General features: G+C 47.9%; 1 protein-coding gene and 1 pseudogene across 1 annotated transcript in view; one reads left to right on the forward strand and one right to left on the reverse strand.

Moving 5' to 3' along the window:
* Positions 1-14,405, forward strand: part of LOC138498088 (zinc finger protein 420-like) — a 51,187-nt gene extending 36,782 nt beyond the window's left edge. Inside the window, exon 3 of the mRNA XM_069621936.1 lies at positions 7,836-14,405. Within this exon, the coding sequence (XP_069478037.1) occupies positions 8,102-8,956 (855 nt within the window). The 5' untranslated portion in view covers positions 7,836-8,101 and the 3' untranslated portion in view covers positions 8,957-14,405. The remainder of the gene's footprint in view (positions 1-7,835) is intronic.
* The window catches only part of LOC138498090 (zinc finger protein 850-like), a 376,054-nt pseudogene that overhangs the window by 195,762 nt on the left and 162,624 nt on the right, over positions 1-17,668 (reverse strand).

Here is a 17,668-nt window from a genome sequence, read left to right on the forward strand (position 1 = left end):
GGAAACAGGAAACACTCCATCTCTGAGGCGAAGGAGAAGAGCTGAGGTGCTATAGAGTAGGGAAATGCCTTCCCGGGAGTCCCTAAGCAACATTTCAAGATGAGATAAGAACACCTTTCAGAGCAGCGCAGATAATGGTGACGCAGGGAGAAGACCAGAGCTGGGAGTAAAGGAAAAGTGTGAGGCACTAGAGGGGGGCCCTAACATCTGGACAAGGAGAAGAGGGAGGGTGGCAAGGAACTGGTGGAGGACAGAAACGAGGGAAGGTAGAAGGCTCATGGATGAAAGCTGAGACCAGGGGCTCGCCCCCAGTCCCTGGCCTCAGCATTTACTCGGGAGAGGAGACTGAGCAAAGACCTGGTGACCCATGGCATCGAAGGGGAATACATGAGGTAAAAATGAATGGCGTGTGGCATTGAGAAAGTCACACTGAAATGCCATGATGCTTTCTGGAACTTAAAGTGCAAGTTTTTAGAGTGCATTGAGAAAGCCACATTAGAAAGACACACTGGAGACCACGAGGGGGCGCGGACCAAGATGGCCACGTAGTAACGGTGCTCCACCACAGGCCGTCAACAGGGAGAAAAGTTAGATTAGTTAGTTAAAAAAGTTAGATTCCTCCCAGTCCCTGCCGAGCCACCCGGAGGTGTGTACTAGTGTCCGAGGCCGCAGTGCAGCAGATGGAAGGTCCGTGGTGGCTGGCGGCATCCCACAACGGGAGGTGTAGAGACCCGGCCCAGGTGAGGCGGGAGTCATGGTGAGCACACCCGGACAGAGGAGCCTAGCAGTTCTGATCAGGGCCTACTGGGCCAGAGAGGGAGCAGCGGACATCAGGAGAGGAACTACGGGCCGGGCGAGGCCATAGTGGTTAGAGGAATTCCAGGACAGGGAAGCCCAGCAGAGCTGCAAGGGGCGAGCCGGCTACTGGAAGAAGGCAAGCACACGACAAGAAGACACGCTGCCCAGGGAAGGCTGGACGCTGGAGAGGGCAGAGGAGTACCGGGACAAGCTAATCCAGCAGCATGTTGCTGGGAGGAAGGATCGGACCTGCAAACAAGGGTGAAGCGGAGGAGGAGACCCGGACGTACCCCCACTGGAGCAGTGCTGGGCCACAGAGGAAATGGCGTGCTTCAAGTTCATCCTCTGACAAACTGGCCTGCCACCTGCTGCAAAGGCAATACCGGCTCTCCGTCCTCACCAAGAAGAGAGCTCATATCCAAACCCGTGTTTCTGCGGCATGTAACATCTCGGCTGAACTCTTTAAAATCTGCAAGGAACTGGCCAATCCTGCCGCAGTCTCTACCTCTCCTGTCCCTTCCCAGGCCCTCTGAATGGCACTAGCCTCCCACTTCATTTCTAAAACTCAGGACATTCTGTCCTCACTCTCCTCCTCTCATCCCCCTCCCTCTATTCCCTGCTCTTCCTCTGGCCCTTCTGCAGCCACTGCTCCTACCTCCATCTCCACCTTTCCCCTTTTCTCTCCAAATGAGGTTTCTAGACAAGTCCGATCTATGAATGTCTCGTCGAAACAGGTTCACCCCTGTTCCTCCAAAACTATCAAGGATCACATCGACTCCCTGGCTCCTGCCCTGGCGGATTTCTGCAATCACTCCTTTGCCACTGGAGTCTTCCCTTACCCCCTGGAGCGCCCCCTTGTGCACCCTCTTCTTAAGAAACCCTCTGCCAACCCCTCCTGCCCGGCTAACTATCGCCCAATCTCCATAATTCCCTTCCTGGGCAAGCTCCTGGAGAAACTGGCCATCTCCCAACTCAATCTCCACACTGAATCCGTTGGTTGTCTTCATGACAATCAGTCTGGCTTCAGAGCTGCCAGAAGCACGGAAACTGCTCTCCTGAACATCAGTGAAGACCTGCTCTCCAACCTCGACTCTAACACCCCTTGAGTTCTTATCCTGCTTGATCTCTCTTCTGCCTTTGACACTGTCAATCATGCCATCCTGCTCAACCGTCTCAGTGATAACCTGGGTATCACTGGTCAGGCTCTGGCGTGGCTGACTTCTTTCCTCTCCGACCGACCCTCCCAGGTCCAACTTGGGTCCTTCCTCTCTGACATATTTTTCTCTACCTGTGGTGTCCCCCAGGGATCTAACCTCTCTCCCTGGCTGTTCAACCAATACCTGGCACTCCTTGCCCACCGCATCGCCGTACTCTGTCTCAATTTTCAGTGCTATGGGGATGATACCCATTTCCAGGCTACCCTCGGCCTCCTCCTTCTCCTCTCCTTCCCTCATCTCTGACTGTCTGTCTGCCATCCCTCATCTCTGACTGTCTGTCTGCCATCCAGGATTGGTGTCCCGCCATCGACCTCTGCCTTAATGCCAGTAAGACTGAGATTCTACTCATCGGCACACCCACTCCCTCCTTCCATGCAGCTCTCTGGCCGGCCTCTCTTGGTCCTCCTCCCTCTCCCACCTGCAAGGCAAAAAACCCCAGGGTCATCTTTGACTCTGCACTCTCCTTCTCCCCTCACATCTCTGACGCCTCTAAGAGGTCACACTACCAGCTGCACCTCCTTAGAGGTATTCTTCCTTTCATATCCTTCCCCCAGAAGCTCACTGTCTCCAGAGCCCTGGTCCTCTCCAAGCTGGACTACTGTAACAGCCTCTATCTAAATCTTCCTGCCTTCACTATCCACCCTCTGCAACTTATCCAGAACAGGACTGCAAGACTTGTCCTTGGCCTCAAGCCCAGGGATCGTATCTCTCCAGGACTGAAATCTCTGCACTGGCTTCCAGTGGATGCAAGGATTAAATTCAAAACCCTCTGCATTGTACACAAGGCCATCTGGGGCCGCAATACCTTCAACTCTCTCTTCCAAAATATCTTCCTTCTTGAGCTCTTCACTCATCTGCCTCCAACTCACTCAGGGTCAGTCGCATCTCCAAGCAACGAGTTGGTGGCAGATCACTCTCTTCGGCAGGGGCCTCTCTCTGGAACAGCCTTCCTGCCTCCCTGAAACTCGAGGAGAACCATCTCCGGGTCCGGAAACACCTCAAAACCTTCCTCTTTGCTTCTGCTTTCTCTCCTCTCCTCCCCTCCCTTGCTGAATTCCTGACTGTAATTGCACTGGTTACCTGGCCACCCTTTTCTGATCTCTGGCCCAGGCCCCATCAACTGCCCACCTGCACTGCCTCCCTGGCAACCTCTGCACTTGGGGACCGTTTTCTGTATCCCTTCAGTCCCCTTTCCAGCACTTTGTCTGCACTTCCTTGCACTTGCCACCAACTGGCTGTTTTTATGTGTTTTATTTATCTTATTTATTCCACTTTCCATGTACTGCACTTTCCTCTCCCCCTCACACTTTTCCTTTCCCCCCTTCCCATGCACTTGCGCGATCTGATTGACACCTGGCCTAGTAGGATCGTTGTCTGTCCTCCCTTTGTTCCCCCCTTGCCTCGTCGCGCCTTGAAACACTTGTGTATAGGCGTGTTATAAATGCCATATATCATATCATATCATAGCTGGACTACCGTTCCACACTAGTCATTGGCCTGCCTACCTCCTGGCCTCTGTATGTTCTATCTTTAACCCTTATATTCACACTCTGCTGTCTTTCCCCCAAACTTCTATATTTCCTTTGCTCCTTTCCCTTTCTTGGGTTCATTTGAATCTCAATTGCTCTTCCACTTTCTATGTGTTGTCTTCAAATTGTAAACATGGTCTCGCTCCCTCTTTCTTACTCACTCACTCAGTCACTTTCTCTTCTCTTTGCACCCAAGCTCAACCTCACTTTCGATCCTTTCCTCTTTTATCCCCAAACATTTTAAATTCTCCACTCAGAACCACCTCCAGCAGCAGGTGAGCTTCCTCCCCCAAGGACTATCCACATCATTCTTGCACACTAGGCACGTCACCTTAGATACTCCTTTGCTAAAAGAGATGATGAACACACCAGCAGCAGCACTGGTGAACTCTGCAGAACCACCTCCATCAGCAGGTGAGCTTCCTCCCCCAAGGACTATCCACATCATTCCTTCCAACTAGGCACGTCACCCTAGATACTTCTATGCTAAATGAGGAAATTGCTGCCAGTGCAACACCAGGTCGAGGGTGACAAGTAGAGACACATTCTGGAAACTGAACCGTTCTTGCTCGCCAATCGATCTGAGGATTGTGCTTCTCTAACCAAGGAATTCCTAGAATAATCTGGAACTGAGGGGCCTTGATCACATCGAACACGATCTTCTCATGGTGTCCATCTTGACTTACTAGCGTCACTTCTTGGGTGGTATGCGTTACTGGTCCGGAGGCTATCTCCGTACCATCCACCGTAGTAATGACGTCCTTTACAGCCTTTGGACAAAGAGTCAGATTCATCCTCAAAACCATTTCATGATCCACATAATTGCCGATAGCACCGCTGTCGACGTAAGCTTCAATCGCATGTAATCGATCCGGATGTTCAGGGCTAATGAGGACCATAGGTATCACGAAATGCGAGGTCACTGAACTGGTTTTAACGCTCGGCAAGAGGACCTCTATTCTTGTCGGGCGAGGTCGTTTCCCTGCTCACAGTTTGTGACCCTGGTAACTGCAGCTCCTACTGCCTTCTTGGCTGGTTTCACCGGACAGTCTCGAAGAAAGTGCCCCGAGTTTCCGCAATAGAGGCATAATTGCAGCTGTTTTCTCCTTTCCCGCTCCTTTTGTGTTAGTGGTCCTTTCAGGCCCCCTATATGCATGGGTTCCCCGGAGTCTACTCCTTTGGTAGGAGTTGGTGGTTTGGAAAATACTCGAGCATCAAACTTGGAACGATCGGCCTTCCTGTTCTGCAGTCTGTGGTCAATTTGAACGACTAAGTCAATATAGTCCGAACAGTCTTGCGGGGGATTCACTACTTGGGCTAACACATCTTTGAGCTCTCCACGTAGACCTCTATAAAACAGCGTAATCCTTTTGTCCTCAGGCCATCGGGTTTCCACTATCAGTCTGTTGAAAGACGCAATATAAGCCAAAAGGTCTTGATTACCCTGTCGCAATGAAAGGAGCTCATTGTCCAAGGCCTGCCCCTGTGAATGTCTTGCAAACAGTTTTTCCATACTGAGCTGAAAAGCTTGAAAATCATGGAGAAGCGGATCATCTTGATTAACTAGAGGGATCGACCAGTCAGCCGCATTGCCACTAAGGTACGAAAGCACGAAAGCTACCTTAGCTTGATCAGTTGGAAAGGCTGCTGGCCGGCATAAGAAGTGCAACCGGCACTGATTAATAAATACTGCAAACCTCTTTGGGTCACCAGAAAATCGTTCTGGCGGAGCCAGAGGTACATTCCCAGGTAGGTTGATCTGCACTGGGTTCGTAGAGGATGTTGAAGGAAGATTTGCCCCTGATGCGGGTAACAGAGTTTGTCCGGCTTGTGACTGTAGCAATTGTCTAGCGAGATCGTCTGTTCGCTCCTTGGAAATAATCAGTTCCCTTCTTAGAGCATTCGTTTCCTGACGGGCTGCATGCACTTCTGCTCTTAGTTCCCCAAGTAACTGGGCTAGCTGGTCAGTATCCGAGGTTTCCATAGCGCCTGGGTGGGAGTTTTGCGGTAGGCTTTGTGTTCTGTAACGCGCACCTGATTCCCGCAGAGGCGCCGGTCTTCACTGGGTGAATGCCGTATCTTCAAAGGTGATGTGTAACACACGGTTGGTTCTTTGGGCTGGACCTCTGTGCACTGTATGTCTGACTCGAAGAGTAAGTTGTCTGCAGATAGAAAATATGGGATTAATGAACTGGGGTTATTGGGTGCCTCTCTCCTCTTCCCTTTCTCTTCTCCTGTAGAACCCCAAAGGTTAACGCCCTCACCTTAGGTAAGTGAACGCCGAGCTCTCCATCTGCCTCGGGGCAGGGTGCCGTAACCAGTTTCTTCACTGGATAAGGGTGCAGGCCTCTTGACCTCAGAGGACTGCTGTCCATCGTTAACTGCACGAACGGTAAGTTCTGGGCACTTCAAATGTCTTAAAAGTCTTTTGTAATGATATCTCTTGTTTTGCAGGGTTCCGGCGATGGCGGATGGCGGGCTGATGAGAGTTGAGGATCGAACCCGCGTGAGGAATAGAAGCGCCTGGAAGCACGTAAGTAAGCGCTTGTAACCTGCTTCACGATGCGCACTAACTGTCCCTTTTATCTTGCAGGTACAAGTTCGGAGCTTTAGAGAAGCTGAAGGGTGCTGGAATACCCACTGGATTCGGCGTGGGAAGGAGTAATGGCACGTGAGTAATAAAGTTGCCCAATGTCTTTAAACGCACCTTCTTTTGTCTTTCAGATGCGGGATGCAGCGCCGAAGGCCTCCAGAGCGTGCAAAGAGCTGGTAAGCTTTTGTCTTTCAGATGCCGGAATGCAGTGCGAAGAACTCCGGAGCATGCGAAGAGTAGGTAAGCCTTTGTCTTCAGATGCCGGAATGCAGCGCGAGGCGTTGGTGACAGCCGATGGACCAGGTAAGAGATGCGCTGCCACTGAAGACCGTAGTGCTAACCTGTTCTTTCTTTGTCTTTACAGGTGCTGCTGAAGACTGGATTCCAGGATGGTAAGCCTTTGTTCCCTTAGGCCCAGGATCAGAAGCAGAAGACACAATGAGCGTTCTGCTGCAGAGAATGCAGAATAACACAAAGCAAGATTCATCCATCGGGTGTGGTTTAAATAGCCTCCTGTAGTGCTTAGGTGTCTCCTTCCACAGCCACGCCTAGGTAAGAAAAGAGTTCCTGCTTTCCAGAAGAGTTCCAGTGTTCTGAACCTAGGGAGTGGCTCCTGCCCCACCCAACAGGAAAAGTAGTCCCAAACAGAAGAGGATCAGGGGTTCAACTGGCAGGTAAGTAAGCAGCATGGTCTGCTGCAGGTAAGTCCACCCAAGCATTATGAGCCCGGCGCTTCCAGCGCTGGGACTGGGCATCTTTATGAGCCTGGTGCCACTGGCGCCAGGACAGGGTCCAAAAGGTCCCAATTGGGACTGGCTGGCACTCGGAACCGGGGTTATGGGTCTGCTTCCAAGGGAGTCGGGCAAGTCCTGATCTTTTGGAAGCAGAGATCATGACACTGGGGATCTGCCTAACGTAGCTTTTGATGGCCGTCTCAACACTTGCTTTACAGCTGAGGCTGCTGAGGAAAATGGTCACCTGCACCTCATTGCTAATGCGCGTTTCCGTTTAAGAACTAGAGCAAGCAGTGTGACCTGCCCTCTGATGCACACTGCCGCACTGTTTATACCCCACAGGGGCTGATGCAGGGGCACCCCAGCACTTTTGATCTCCACATTAGCATTGGATGAACCAGAGAAAGCAGTATAACTCTGCCTGTAATGGCGGCTTCCACACTTCTCTCTTACCCCCAAAGGGTGGTGAGCAATAGGCAGGCGGTACCCCCAATATGTGAAACAACCAAAGGCACAAATTGGAGGACTGACATTGAATGCTCTCACCATGGTTTATTCAGTCACTTGGCCCCAAACAGATTTGCCAAACAACAAAAATACTTTCCCTGCATTCTAGCCAATTGCACCACATCCCCTGACTTCCTCTTTAGGTGTACCCCTAACCCTGCAAGTCAGCAAGTTAGGCGCTCGCCCCAGGCATCTGTGTTCACCTTGCGTGACTCAGGCTCAAATCTCTGTGGTGCTGACTCAGCATTTCATCCTTCCCGGTTTCATTCAATTGAGCACCCTTACATTGTGAAATACCATCTGTTATTACAGCACTTGGAATCTGGCATGAAGCGCTATATGAAATGTGAAAGCAATATTATTTTTTATATACCACCTTTTGTAAGATTTGGCTGACAGTCTGAAAGCCCCTCCTTCTTAATTCATGCACTCACTGCCAATTATTTCTCGTTTACAGGTGCACAGCAGCGATAACTGCAACAGCTCTCGCAGCGAAGTACAGCACTAGGAGTTGACGGATGGAAAGTGATGAAACATCACTTTGATGTTTGTTGCATTGGAGCATCAATTCTGTACAGCATCTTTGCTCTGAGCCTGCATCTGTGATCCCATCAGAGGAGCTTTACAGAGAAACACAGAACCAATAGAAGAGTGTTGAGTTCCAAAAGGCATCACCCAAAGCTCACACTTGTACAAATATCACACCATCCTGCTGGGAAAACTATGCAATATACTGAGTGTGAGAAAACCTTGATTCATGGCTCCCACCTGTCCAGGAATCTGATGCTGCAGACTGGGGAGAAACCACACCAGCGCACTGAGTGTGAGAAAAGCTTCAGTCATAGCTCTGATCTGTCCAAACATCTGATGCTGCACACTGGGGAGAAAACATACCAGTGCACGGAGTGTGGGAAAAGCTTTACTCACAACTCTAATCTGTTAGTACATCAGAGAATCCATACTGGGGTGAAACCATACCAGTGCACGGCGTGTGAGAAAAGCTTCACCCAGAGCTCTAATCTGTTACTACACCAGAGGGTCCATACTGGAGAGAGGCCATACCAGTGCACAGAGTGCAATAAAAGCTTCACTCGAAGCTCTCATCTGTTAGCACATCAGAGGATCCATACTGGAGAGAAACCGTACCAGTGCACTGAGTGCAAGAAAAGCTTCACACAGAGCTCTAATCTGTCCATGCATCAGAGGCTGCATACCGGAGAGAAACCGTACCAGTGCACGGAGTGCAAGAAAAGCTTCAGTCATAGTTCTGATCTGTCCAAACATCTGATGCTGCATACTGGGGAGAAACCACACCAGTGCACAGAGTGTGGGAAAAGCTTTACTCACAACTTTAACCTGTTATCACATCAGAGGATCCATACTGGGGTGAAACCATACCAGTGCACGGAGTGTGAGAAAAGCTTCACCCACAACTCTAATCTGTTATCGCATCAGAGGATCCATACTGGAGTGAAGCCATACCAGTGCATGGAGTGCAAGAAACGCTTCAGTCATAGCTCTAATCTGTCTATGCATCAGAGGCTGCATACCGGAGAGAAACCAAACCAGTGCACATAGTGCAATGAAAGCTTCACTCAGACCTCTCAACTGTTAGCACATCAGAGGATTCATACTGGAGTGAAACCGTACCAGTGCAGAGAGTGCGAGAAAAGCTTCATCCAGAGCTCTCATCTGTTATCACATTAGAGGATTCATACTGGAGGGAAACTATACCAGTGAATGGAGTGGAAGGAAATCTTCACTCGGGGCTCTGGCCTTCAGAGGTTGTATATTAGCAAGAGGCCATGCCCTTGTACGAAGTGTGAGAAAAGGTTCCCTCTGAGTTCTTATCTCCCCAGGCCTCCGCGGCTGCATACTGGATTGAAAACATACCACTTCAAGGAAAGCTCCACTCTGAGCTCTTTTTTCTGCCCAGGCCTCAGCGGCTGCATACTGGATTGAAAACATACCAGTGCAAGGAAAGCTTCACTCTGAGCTCTGCCCTTCACAGGTTCTATATTGGCAAGAGACTGTACCCGTGCACGAAGTGTGAGGAATGCTTCAGTACTAGTTCTCTCTCCAGGCATCAGATGCAGCACACTGGGGGAGAAACTGTAACAGCACATACAATGCATGCAGAGCTTCACTCCGGCCTCTGTTCTGCAAAAATATCATATGGGCCACGCTGGCGGGAAAATGAACCAGTGCACAAGAAAAGCTTTGCTCAGAAGTCTGCTTTGTGCTCCATCAGATGATCCATTCAAGTGAGAAACTCTGAGCTGTGGCTTCTACAGACATTAGCAGACAAGCCTCCGAGGTGGGATATAGGACGTCATCAGAAGATCCATTCAGGGGTGAGACATATCTCACCTGTAAACACAGAGGTCCCAGGTGCAAAGACTGGAGGGGGGTGTCTGTACGTCTGCCCTCTATATGTGAGAGCAGAGGCACAGAACACCCCAGCCAAGGTTCTCTATATGGTAGCTATGGATGAGCAACCAAGGCCTAAGCTCTCAGGAGGTGATGCAGGCTGGTACTTAAGTAGAGTGAGTCCCCAAGCCCCCACAAAGGAATGTCCACACACTGTGTTATGGGCTAACACAGTTCTTTATATATAAATAAGGTTCAGAGATATATACACAATTCAATAACACATTTTGTGCTTTGGTAATTCTAAAATGACAAATATGTACAGAGTCTGTGTAGTACCAAAAAATGCATTAAGCGCTAGCAGTTATAATGGAACATACAACTCATGCAGCAAAGTGTATCAACATAGATAATAAGGGAGGAAGGCAGGTTAAGGTTAAGCAATGGCAGAATGCTTTCTTTAAGACTACAAGACTACACAATTAAGACTACAAGTGACAGTACAAATTCACCTTTGATACAAGCCTGAACTACACAGTAAAGTGGTAGCAATGACAAAGCATCCAGACTTATCTCAAGAGTAAGTGAGCAGTATCAAATAGTTACACAAAGGACAGCAATTACTGTGATTCAAACAAACACTGACTCAAGATTTCTGAGTAAAAGAATATACATTTATTTACACATCAGTTGTATGACATTTCACTAGTAAAGAAGTCTAAAAATCACACTCTTAATACACCACACAACTCCCAATAAGTTCCAGACAGGTTAAGCTCACAAAATGAAGTGGGAGAAAAATGGCACTCCAACAATTTAAAAGGGAGGGAAAGACAATGTTAAGTAGAAATTCAACCACACCAACAGGTATGTACTCAGGGCAATTGAGCAAGAGGAACTACAATGATAGAATCAGGTAAAAAAGGCTTAGGGCCAAAGTCAATAGGACAAAAGTTTTTTGCTCAAGATCACACGGTTCAGGGTAGTTCGCAGTAAAGTTCATGCCACGAGTTCCGGGCGAAGTTGGTCGGCAGAAGAGTTAGTGTTAAGAGAAGAGAAGGACAAGCCCTCGGATTGGAGAAAGATTTCACACACTTTCACCGCGGTTGAACGAAACAAACAACCGGATTTGCACAGTACCTTAAAACGGAGAGGGAGCTGTAGCTGAGGCGGATGTTCCTAGTAGTTCCTGCAGGCTCACGGTTCCTGAAGCGACTGTTGGACTGACTAGAAGTAGGAAGACTGGAGGGTCCTGCACTGCCCAGGGAAGAAACCAGTAGCAGAGCAAAACAACAAATAAAAGGTGCACTCCTTAAAACCCAATCAGGGTCCGACCTTCCTGGCTATATGGCCCACTGTAGCTCTGTACAGCAAATTCAACCAGTGGAGGGGTCCTGGCTTGAAGTTTGGGCGAACTGGTTGGTCGCACCAGCTCAAGGGAAGAAGATTCCTGGGGGATCCTCTCTGTCCTTGGAGTTTGAAGATTCGGACCTGCAGCAGGGCTTCTCCGGGCGATTCGGTCGTGGTAGGGGTTCTCTTCTGTCAGCTCCTCATCGGTTATTTCGTTCCAGTGGCGACTCTGCCTTTCCAGACCCAGAGACCTGCTTTTTATGCAGTTTTCCCCCCATTCACACAGCCTGGCTGTCAATCACACAGCAGGGTGGCTGTCCTGGCAAGGACAGTCACCCTGACAATCAAACAGGAGTACGACTTGGGTTACCAAAGGAACCCATGGCAGGGGTCCTAAGACCCCTCCCTCAGATCCTGCCTACCCAGACTTTCAGGCGCCTTAAGGAGGGCTTCTGTGCAGAAGCGCGCAAAAAGACGGCGAACAAAGGGACCGAACCTGGTTTGCCGCACAGAGTAAAACACGGGAAATACTTTTACAAAAAGAAATGGCAAATAAACCCAGCCGGAGCTGTATACAAATGTATATGGTCAAGCGGATTTAAGTTTGAGGCTACCAAGATAGCCTAAAACAATACCATGGTTATTTAAGATAACCGCGGTATAAAAAATAGAGTAGTTACCACTGCCACCAGCCAAGTCTTGATGAAAAGGGAGCAAAACAATGTTCCAAGAGAAACAGACAAAAAGGGATAAGAATTAACCCTTTCCAATACTCCATGTAAGATGGTGTGTACTGGGTCTGTGGTTTAAAGTGACTAAATAAAGTTAATGGTAATTTACATGTTTCTGGTAGACAGTAGTCAGTCCCAGAAAAATGGAGTCAGTGGGAAGTTTAAAAGACAACCCTGTGTCACTGCACTGAAGGTGCTGTGTAACACACATTAAAAAGGTGATGCCATTGAGTAGGTTAGGCTTCATTGCCCAAGATCACACAAAAAGTAGAAATACACAGAGCAAAACACATATAAGAGTGGGAAAAAGGCTCAAACTCTTACCAGGTGAAAAAAAAAAATCCTAGAAATCCAGCAAAGCTACTTAGGGACTCAGTAGGTAAGGGAAATTATCCATTCTGGAGAATTCTCCCTAACAACAGGGACCCGGGGTGAAAAGTATATCACCCTAGAGGTTGTACATGTGAAATCCTAAGAAGAACGGAACTGTAGTGTTAGTTATGTCGCATCACACCCTCTGAAATAAGAGACTTTGACACAGAAGGCCCTGATGTTGGTGTTTTGAACTGCATCCTCGTGGTAGAGAAACCAGAGAGTTTGCTAAGCTTGAGTGTGCCGCCTTGTCCCGTACTGAAAACGTGGGGAAGGGAAGCCAACGTTTTATAATGACATATAATTTCTTGAACACTTTTATTTTGTATAACATTTTATAATGACATATCATTTCTTGAACACTTTTATTTTGTATTACATTTTTCCCACACTATTTGTATTTAGAAGTAAGGATTGGCAATAGGTATATTAGTATAGGCCCTTTTATTTTGACAGAGACTCAACAAGGACTGCGTTTTTATTATTTGATGGTCATAGCTTGCTCCCATCCTTAGAGTTAGGTTAGATAAGCGTTCAACCAACCCTTTGAAGTTCAATACACACCCTTGAACTGTGATCTCTTGTGCCTGTCTTCACTGTTTGATACCATGCCTTCCTTACAGTCCTATACCCTAAATGTGCTAGATAATACCATCTCCAAAAGTCACTATGAAAAGGGACACAGCGTAGAAGCAAGCAGCCCCATATAATCATGGCTTTCCTGCACAGGTCTGACAAAGCACTTTTAGCCATGTATTAGTAAGCCATAATGCATACGCCTTCTAGATGAACGTAACCGTGTGTCCTTTAACAGATACAGCATCATTTAACATTACATAAGGAAACGTAGAAGAAGTAGTCATACTAATAATGAATTACCACAGCCTTTCACATTAGCTGAATCACAGTGCAGGTAGACCTCGAGATCTAGGTAGCTATCCCTGAAGCATGCACGCCCCCCACCCCTCAGCAGAAAACATCAGCCAGACTCTTGCAGTGAGCCACACACATTCCAAGCTGTAACTCTCCAAAGGCAAAGACTGAATGCCGTGCAGTGGTTGATATAGATAAGGGGAGGCAATCATGCTCCTGGGAGGCAATCTTGCTCTCGCGAGGCAATCATGCTCCCGGGATGCAATCATGCTCCCAGGCCTAAGTTGTGGTAGTGAGGTCATGCAAAGAGCAACAAAGAGAGATAGCAGACCCCAGAGCTAACGGACAGAACCCTGCACACTGATTGGTCAAAACATATCGGCTTAGCTGAGTTCCCAAGCCAGTATTCAAAAGAGATACAACAATTTATGTTCCTAAGATGTACATCTAAATGTATTATAATGAAGGTCACAAGTTAGTGGGAACAGAGCAATACACAGTGTAAAAACCTGCTTGTCAAGAAAGAATGAATCAGGAACAACACTGCCCTTTGTAGGAAAACATTTACTATCAGATCACAAATTGCTAAGAGTGAAGCCATGCAAAGCACTATCACCCATGAAGTCGGATTAACTAGTAATTAGTGATTCTCATGGACATTCTTGAATAACACTCACAGAATGTACACAATAGTAGTTTAGACCACTTGATGAAATCACAAGTCATATAAGCACATGTACATATATATATATATATATATATATATATTCAAGGCAAAAACTTTAGTTGCAGGGACGTTAAGGGACATTAAGGTGAGAACTTAACACAACAAAACCCCTGAAATTCAGCTAAAGCCACCTTAACTTTGCACCCTCTGTTGTGCAACCTATGACCACAATGATGACATCACATATCACATCATTCAGGGGGCGTGAAGTTAAGGTGGCTTTAGCTGAATTTCAGGGGTAGTTCTCACCTTAACGTACCTGCAACTAAAGTTTTTTCCTTGAATTTCAAGGTTTATTTTGTCATTCCATACATAATTGACATCACTAATACAGACAATTGGGCTAATGAAAACGATGCATCATGTCTACAAAGTAAAATAAAAATAAATTGTGCAACCACATTCCCCCCAAATACGCCTGTTCATAATAAACTTTGTTTGCATATGTGCTTAACTTTAAGTGTATACATTTATATGTAATGTTGATGAATAGAAAGTTATTAAAGTGTTACCGTAACTGTGTACAAAGACTTCACTCAATATATCTTAAAATAAATCTTTACAAGACTTCTGCCCATATATATATTCAGTAAAAAAAACTTTGTTAAAGGGACATTATGGTTAAGTTGCGCTACTAAAAACCTATCAAATTCAGTAAAAAAACTTTGTTAAAGGGACGTTATTGTTCCAAGTAAAACCGAAAAAACCCTGAAATTCGCCAGTTATGGTAAGCTAAGCAACCATAACTCGCGCCACCACCGTGCACTGCTAAGACTAACACCCACAACATCAAAGATGACATCACAAATGTCATTGATGACATCACTGATGACATCACATGTGTAGCTTCCTATTTTTTCCTTTACTGACATATCTAGGGCACATGGTTTTATTCAGTACCAGGCAGGAAATAACAATTGAAAAGGTACTATATTTGTAGAGTTATCCCTCAAGTATGTTTTTACAGAAATTCTATTAGGGTCCAGTCATATCATATGAAACATATACATAAAGGAAAACACATGCTTGAAAGACAGGAATCCTTTCTGCGCATGAACAAAATCAGTCGAGTTACCAGCACTTTCTGATAGTTCTGTTGTTTTTTTATTACTGTACTTTCCCCGTATATGCTCATATTTATATACATTGCACTCACACTACTTTCCTTAGGGTCCAGTCACATCATGTGATACATATACATAGGGTAAATAGCAGCTTTGAAACAGAACAATCATTTATTTGCATAAAGATAATCAGTTAGGTTATGAAGTGTTTCTACTACTACTTCTGTTTTTTTGCTTACTTCACTTTCCCTGTATATACCCATATTTGTATGTGTTATTGTGTCTTTGTGTTTTGTCTGTAATAATGAAATTATGTAATACGTGGGTTTTATTAGCTACTTATTACGTATTTCACAGTACACAGAACTCTAATAAGAAAACAGTTCTCATTTCATTATTCAACATATCAACATTATGAATATTATACCTTCATCATGTATTCTGCACACAATGCCTATGTTTCAGCATGAGTAGCTTAGTATACCCCCCCCACCTCCCAGCAGTCAGGGGCACCTGCCAGCTGGCCCCCACACATTTCTCCCACCACCCCCACCCCCCAGCAGTGCAGGGACACCCTCCACCAGGCCCCCACTCATGTCCCCCTGCACCCCCACCCCCCAGCAGTCAGGGGCATCTGCCAGCAGGCCCCCACACATTTCTCCCACCACCCCCACCCCCCAGCAGTGCAGGGACACCCTCCACCAGGCCCCCACTCATGTCTCCCACCCCCCACCCCCCAGCAGTCATGGGCACCCTCCACCAGGCCCCCACCCATGTCCCCCTGCGCCCCCATCCCCCAGCAGTGCAGGGACACCCTCCACCAGGCCCCCACTCATGTCCCCCAGCACCCCCACCCCCCAGCAGTCAGGGGCACCTGCCAGCAGGCCCCCACACATTTCTCCCACCAACCTCACCCCCCAGCACTGTGGGGCACCTGCCAGCAGGCCCCCCCACACATGTCCCCGTGCCCACAGGCCCTGACAATCCTCAAGCATGGGCCTCATGGCCAGCCACCACAGCCCAAAGACACAACCAAGTATTACATGCGCCCATGATACTACTCCAATGGAAACAATGTAAATGAACACATGTGTCTCACACACACACAATGGTTGCAAGTGAACCTGAAAACCCATATCATGACATGCATGAAAACAATGAGATGAAACCACACATTGAAGAATGAAAATATCAAAATAATGTATTAAAAACAACAGTAATGGCAATCAAAATTAAACAAAATACACAAGTAAAAAAAAAAATTAAGCTGCCTGTCCCTTTTCAAATTAAAATCAATAAATGATAATCCAAAAAAATGTCTTCCATAGTTCCAGTCCATAAAAAGTAAATGAAGGGAAAAAAGGTACACTTACCGCTCGACTCCAGACGGGTCTGCCTCTCAAGGACCTGGACGTGGAGCGCTGGGGATATGCGTTCCAGGACCCTCATCTGATCTTCCGACAAGTGGCCCCGGCGCCCCTTAGCATCCGCTGCCTTCAGGAGGCGCCGGGCCTTGTTGAGGGTCCTGGACCTGAAGTCCTCCCAGCGCTTCCTAACACGTTCGGAGTCGCGGACTGCCACCTTCTCCACGTTGATGGCAGTCACGATGTCCATCCAGATCCGAGTCCGTCCTTCCTTGTCGGCGCGCAAGAGGTCATCATACTGCCCCAGGACATGCTCCACCAGGACACCAACTTTGGTGGCAGTGAAGCTGGTGGCCCTCTGCCTCCTTGGCCGGGGGTTGCCACTGGTGCCAGATGTTGCAGTGCCCGACATGGCAACCCCAGAGGCAGGAGTGGGTGGGCAACTGGGTCCTGGGGCTGGGCTGTGGAGCGATGGAAAAGCAGTTGGGAGTATTCGGTTCCAGCAGGGGTGGTCACAGCAACAGCACCCCTGGCTGATGTGCAGGCAGCAAATGGCAGGGCACGTGGGCAGCAGGCAGTCAGGCAGCAGCAGATGGCAGGTGGGAGCATGCTCAGGGCTCTGGGGGGCAGTAATTTGGCCTTCTGGGCAGGAGCGTGGTCTTCCGTGTGTGAACGCGTGGCCAGCTTGATACGGAGTGATTTTGCACGTGAAAATCCTGCACGTCTGCGTGTAATTCGAGGAAAGGCCCTTAGCGCGTAAGCGCGTCAGCACACGTCTGTACATTCATTGGCCCAAAGGCCACCACCGTATGCGCGTCTATGAAGTCACGTGCACGTTGAATATGGCGCACGTTTGAAATGTTGCGTGTAAAAAAATGAAAGACACGTCCGAGTGTCAAAGCGTGTAATTGGTGGAAATGGCCTTAGCGCGCACACGCGGAAGTGACAAAGCGTGTAATTGGTGGAAATGGCCTTAGCTTGTACACGCGGAAGTGACAAAGCGCGTAATTGGTGGAAATGGCCCTAGCGCATACACGCGGAAGTGACGCTGGACGTGTGGGCCTGCATAAAAGGTACGTGTAGAACACCATTTCCTTGTACGTGCTTTTCGTGGAGAGCGAGTGGGTGGAATCTGTACTTCTTGTCATTTCACACGCGATTTACTTCACGGCATTTCAAGTTCGTACTACCTGTTACCTCTGACAGCTTTTTCTCTTTTTTCTCTTTTTCTGGTTTTCCTGGGCCTGTTCCCTCAAACAGCGTTCCCTTCTACTGTTGTCCTGTTTCCTCAGACAGCATACAATTCTTCTTTTGGCGGGGGTGTTGCCAACACGCACACGCGCTTCTTTTTCACACTATTTTTCCTGGCAGACGGTGAGTCACGCACGTATCTAACATCTGTGCTTGCCCCGTGTGTAGCCTACCGCTTCAGAGGTCAT

This window comes from Ambystoma mexicanum, chromosome 5q, assembly GCF_040938575.1.
Source record: "Ambystoma mexicanum isolate Mex_15411 chromosome 5q, UKY_AmexF1_1, whole genome shotgun sequence".
In the NCBI taxonomy this organism is placed as follows: Eukaryota; Metazoa; Chordata; class Amphibia; order Caudata; family Ambystomatidae; genus Ambystoma; species Ambystoma mexicanum.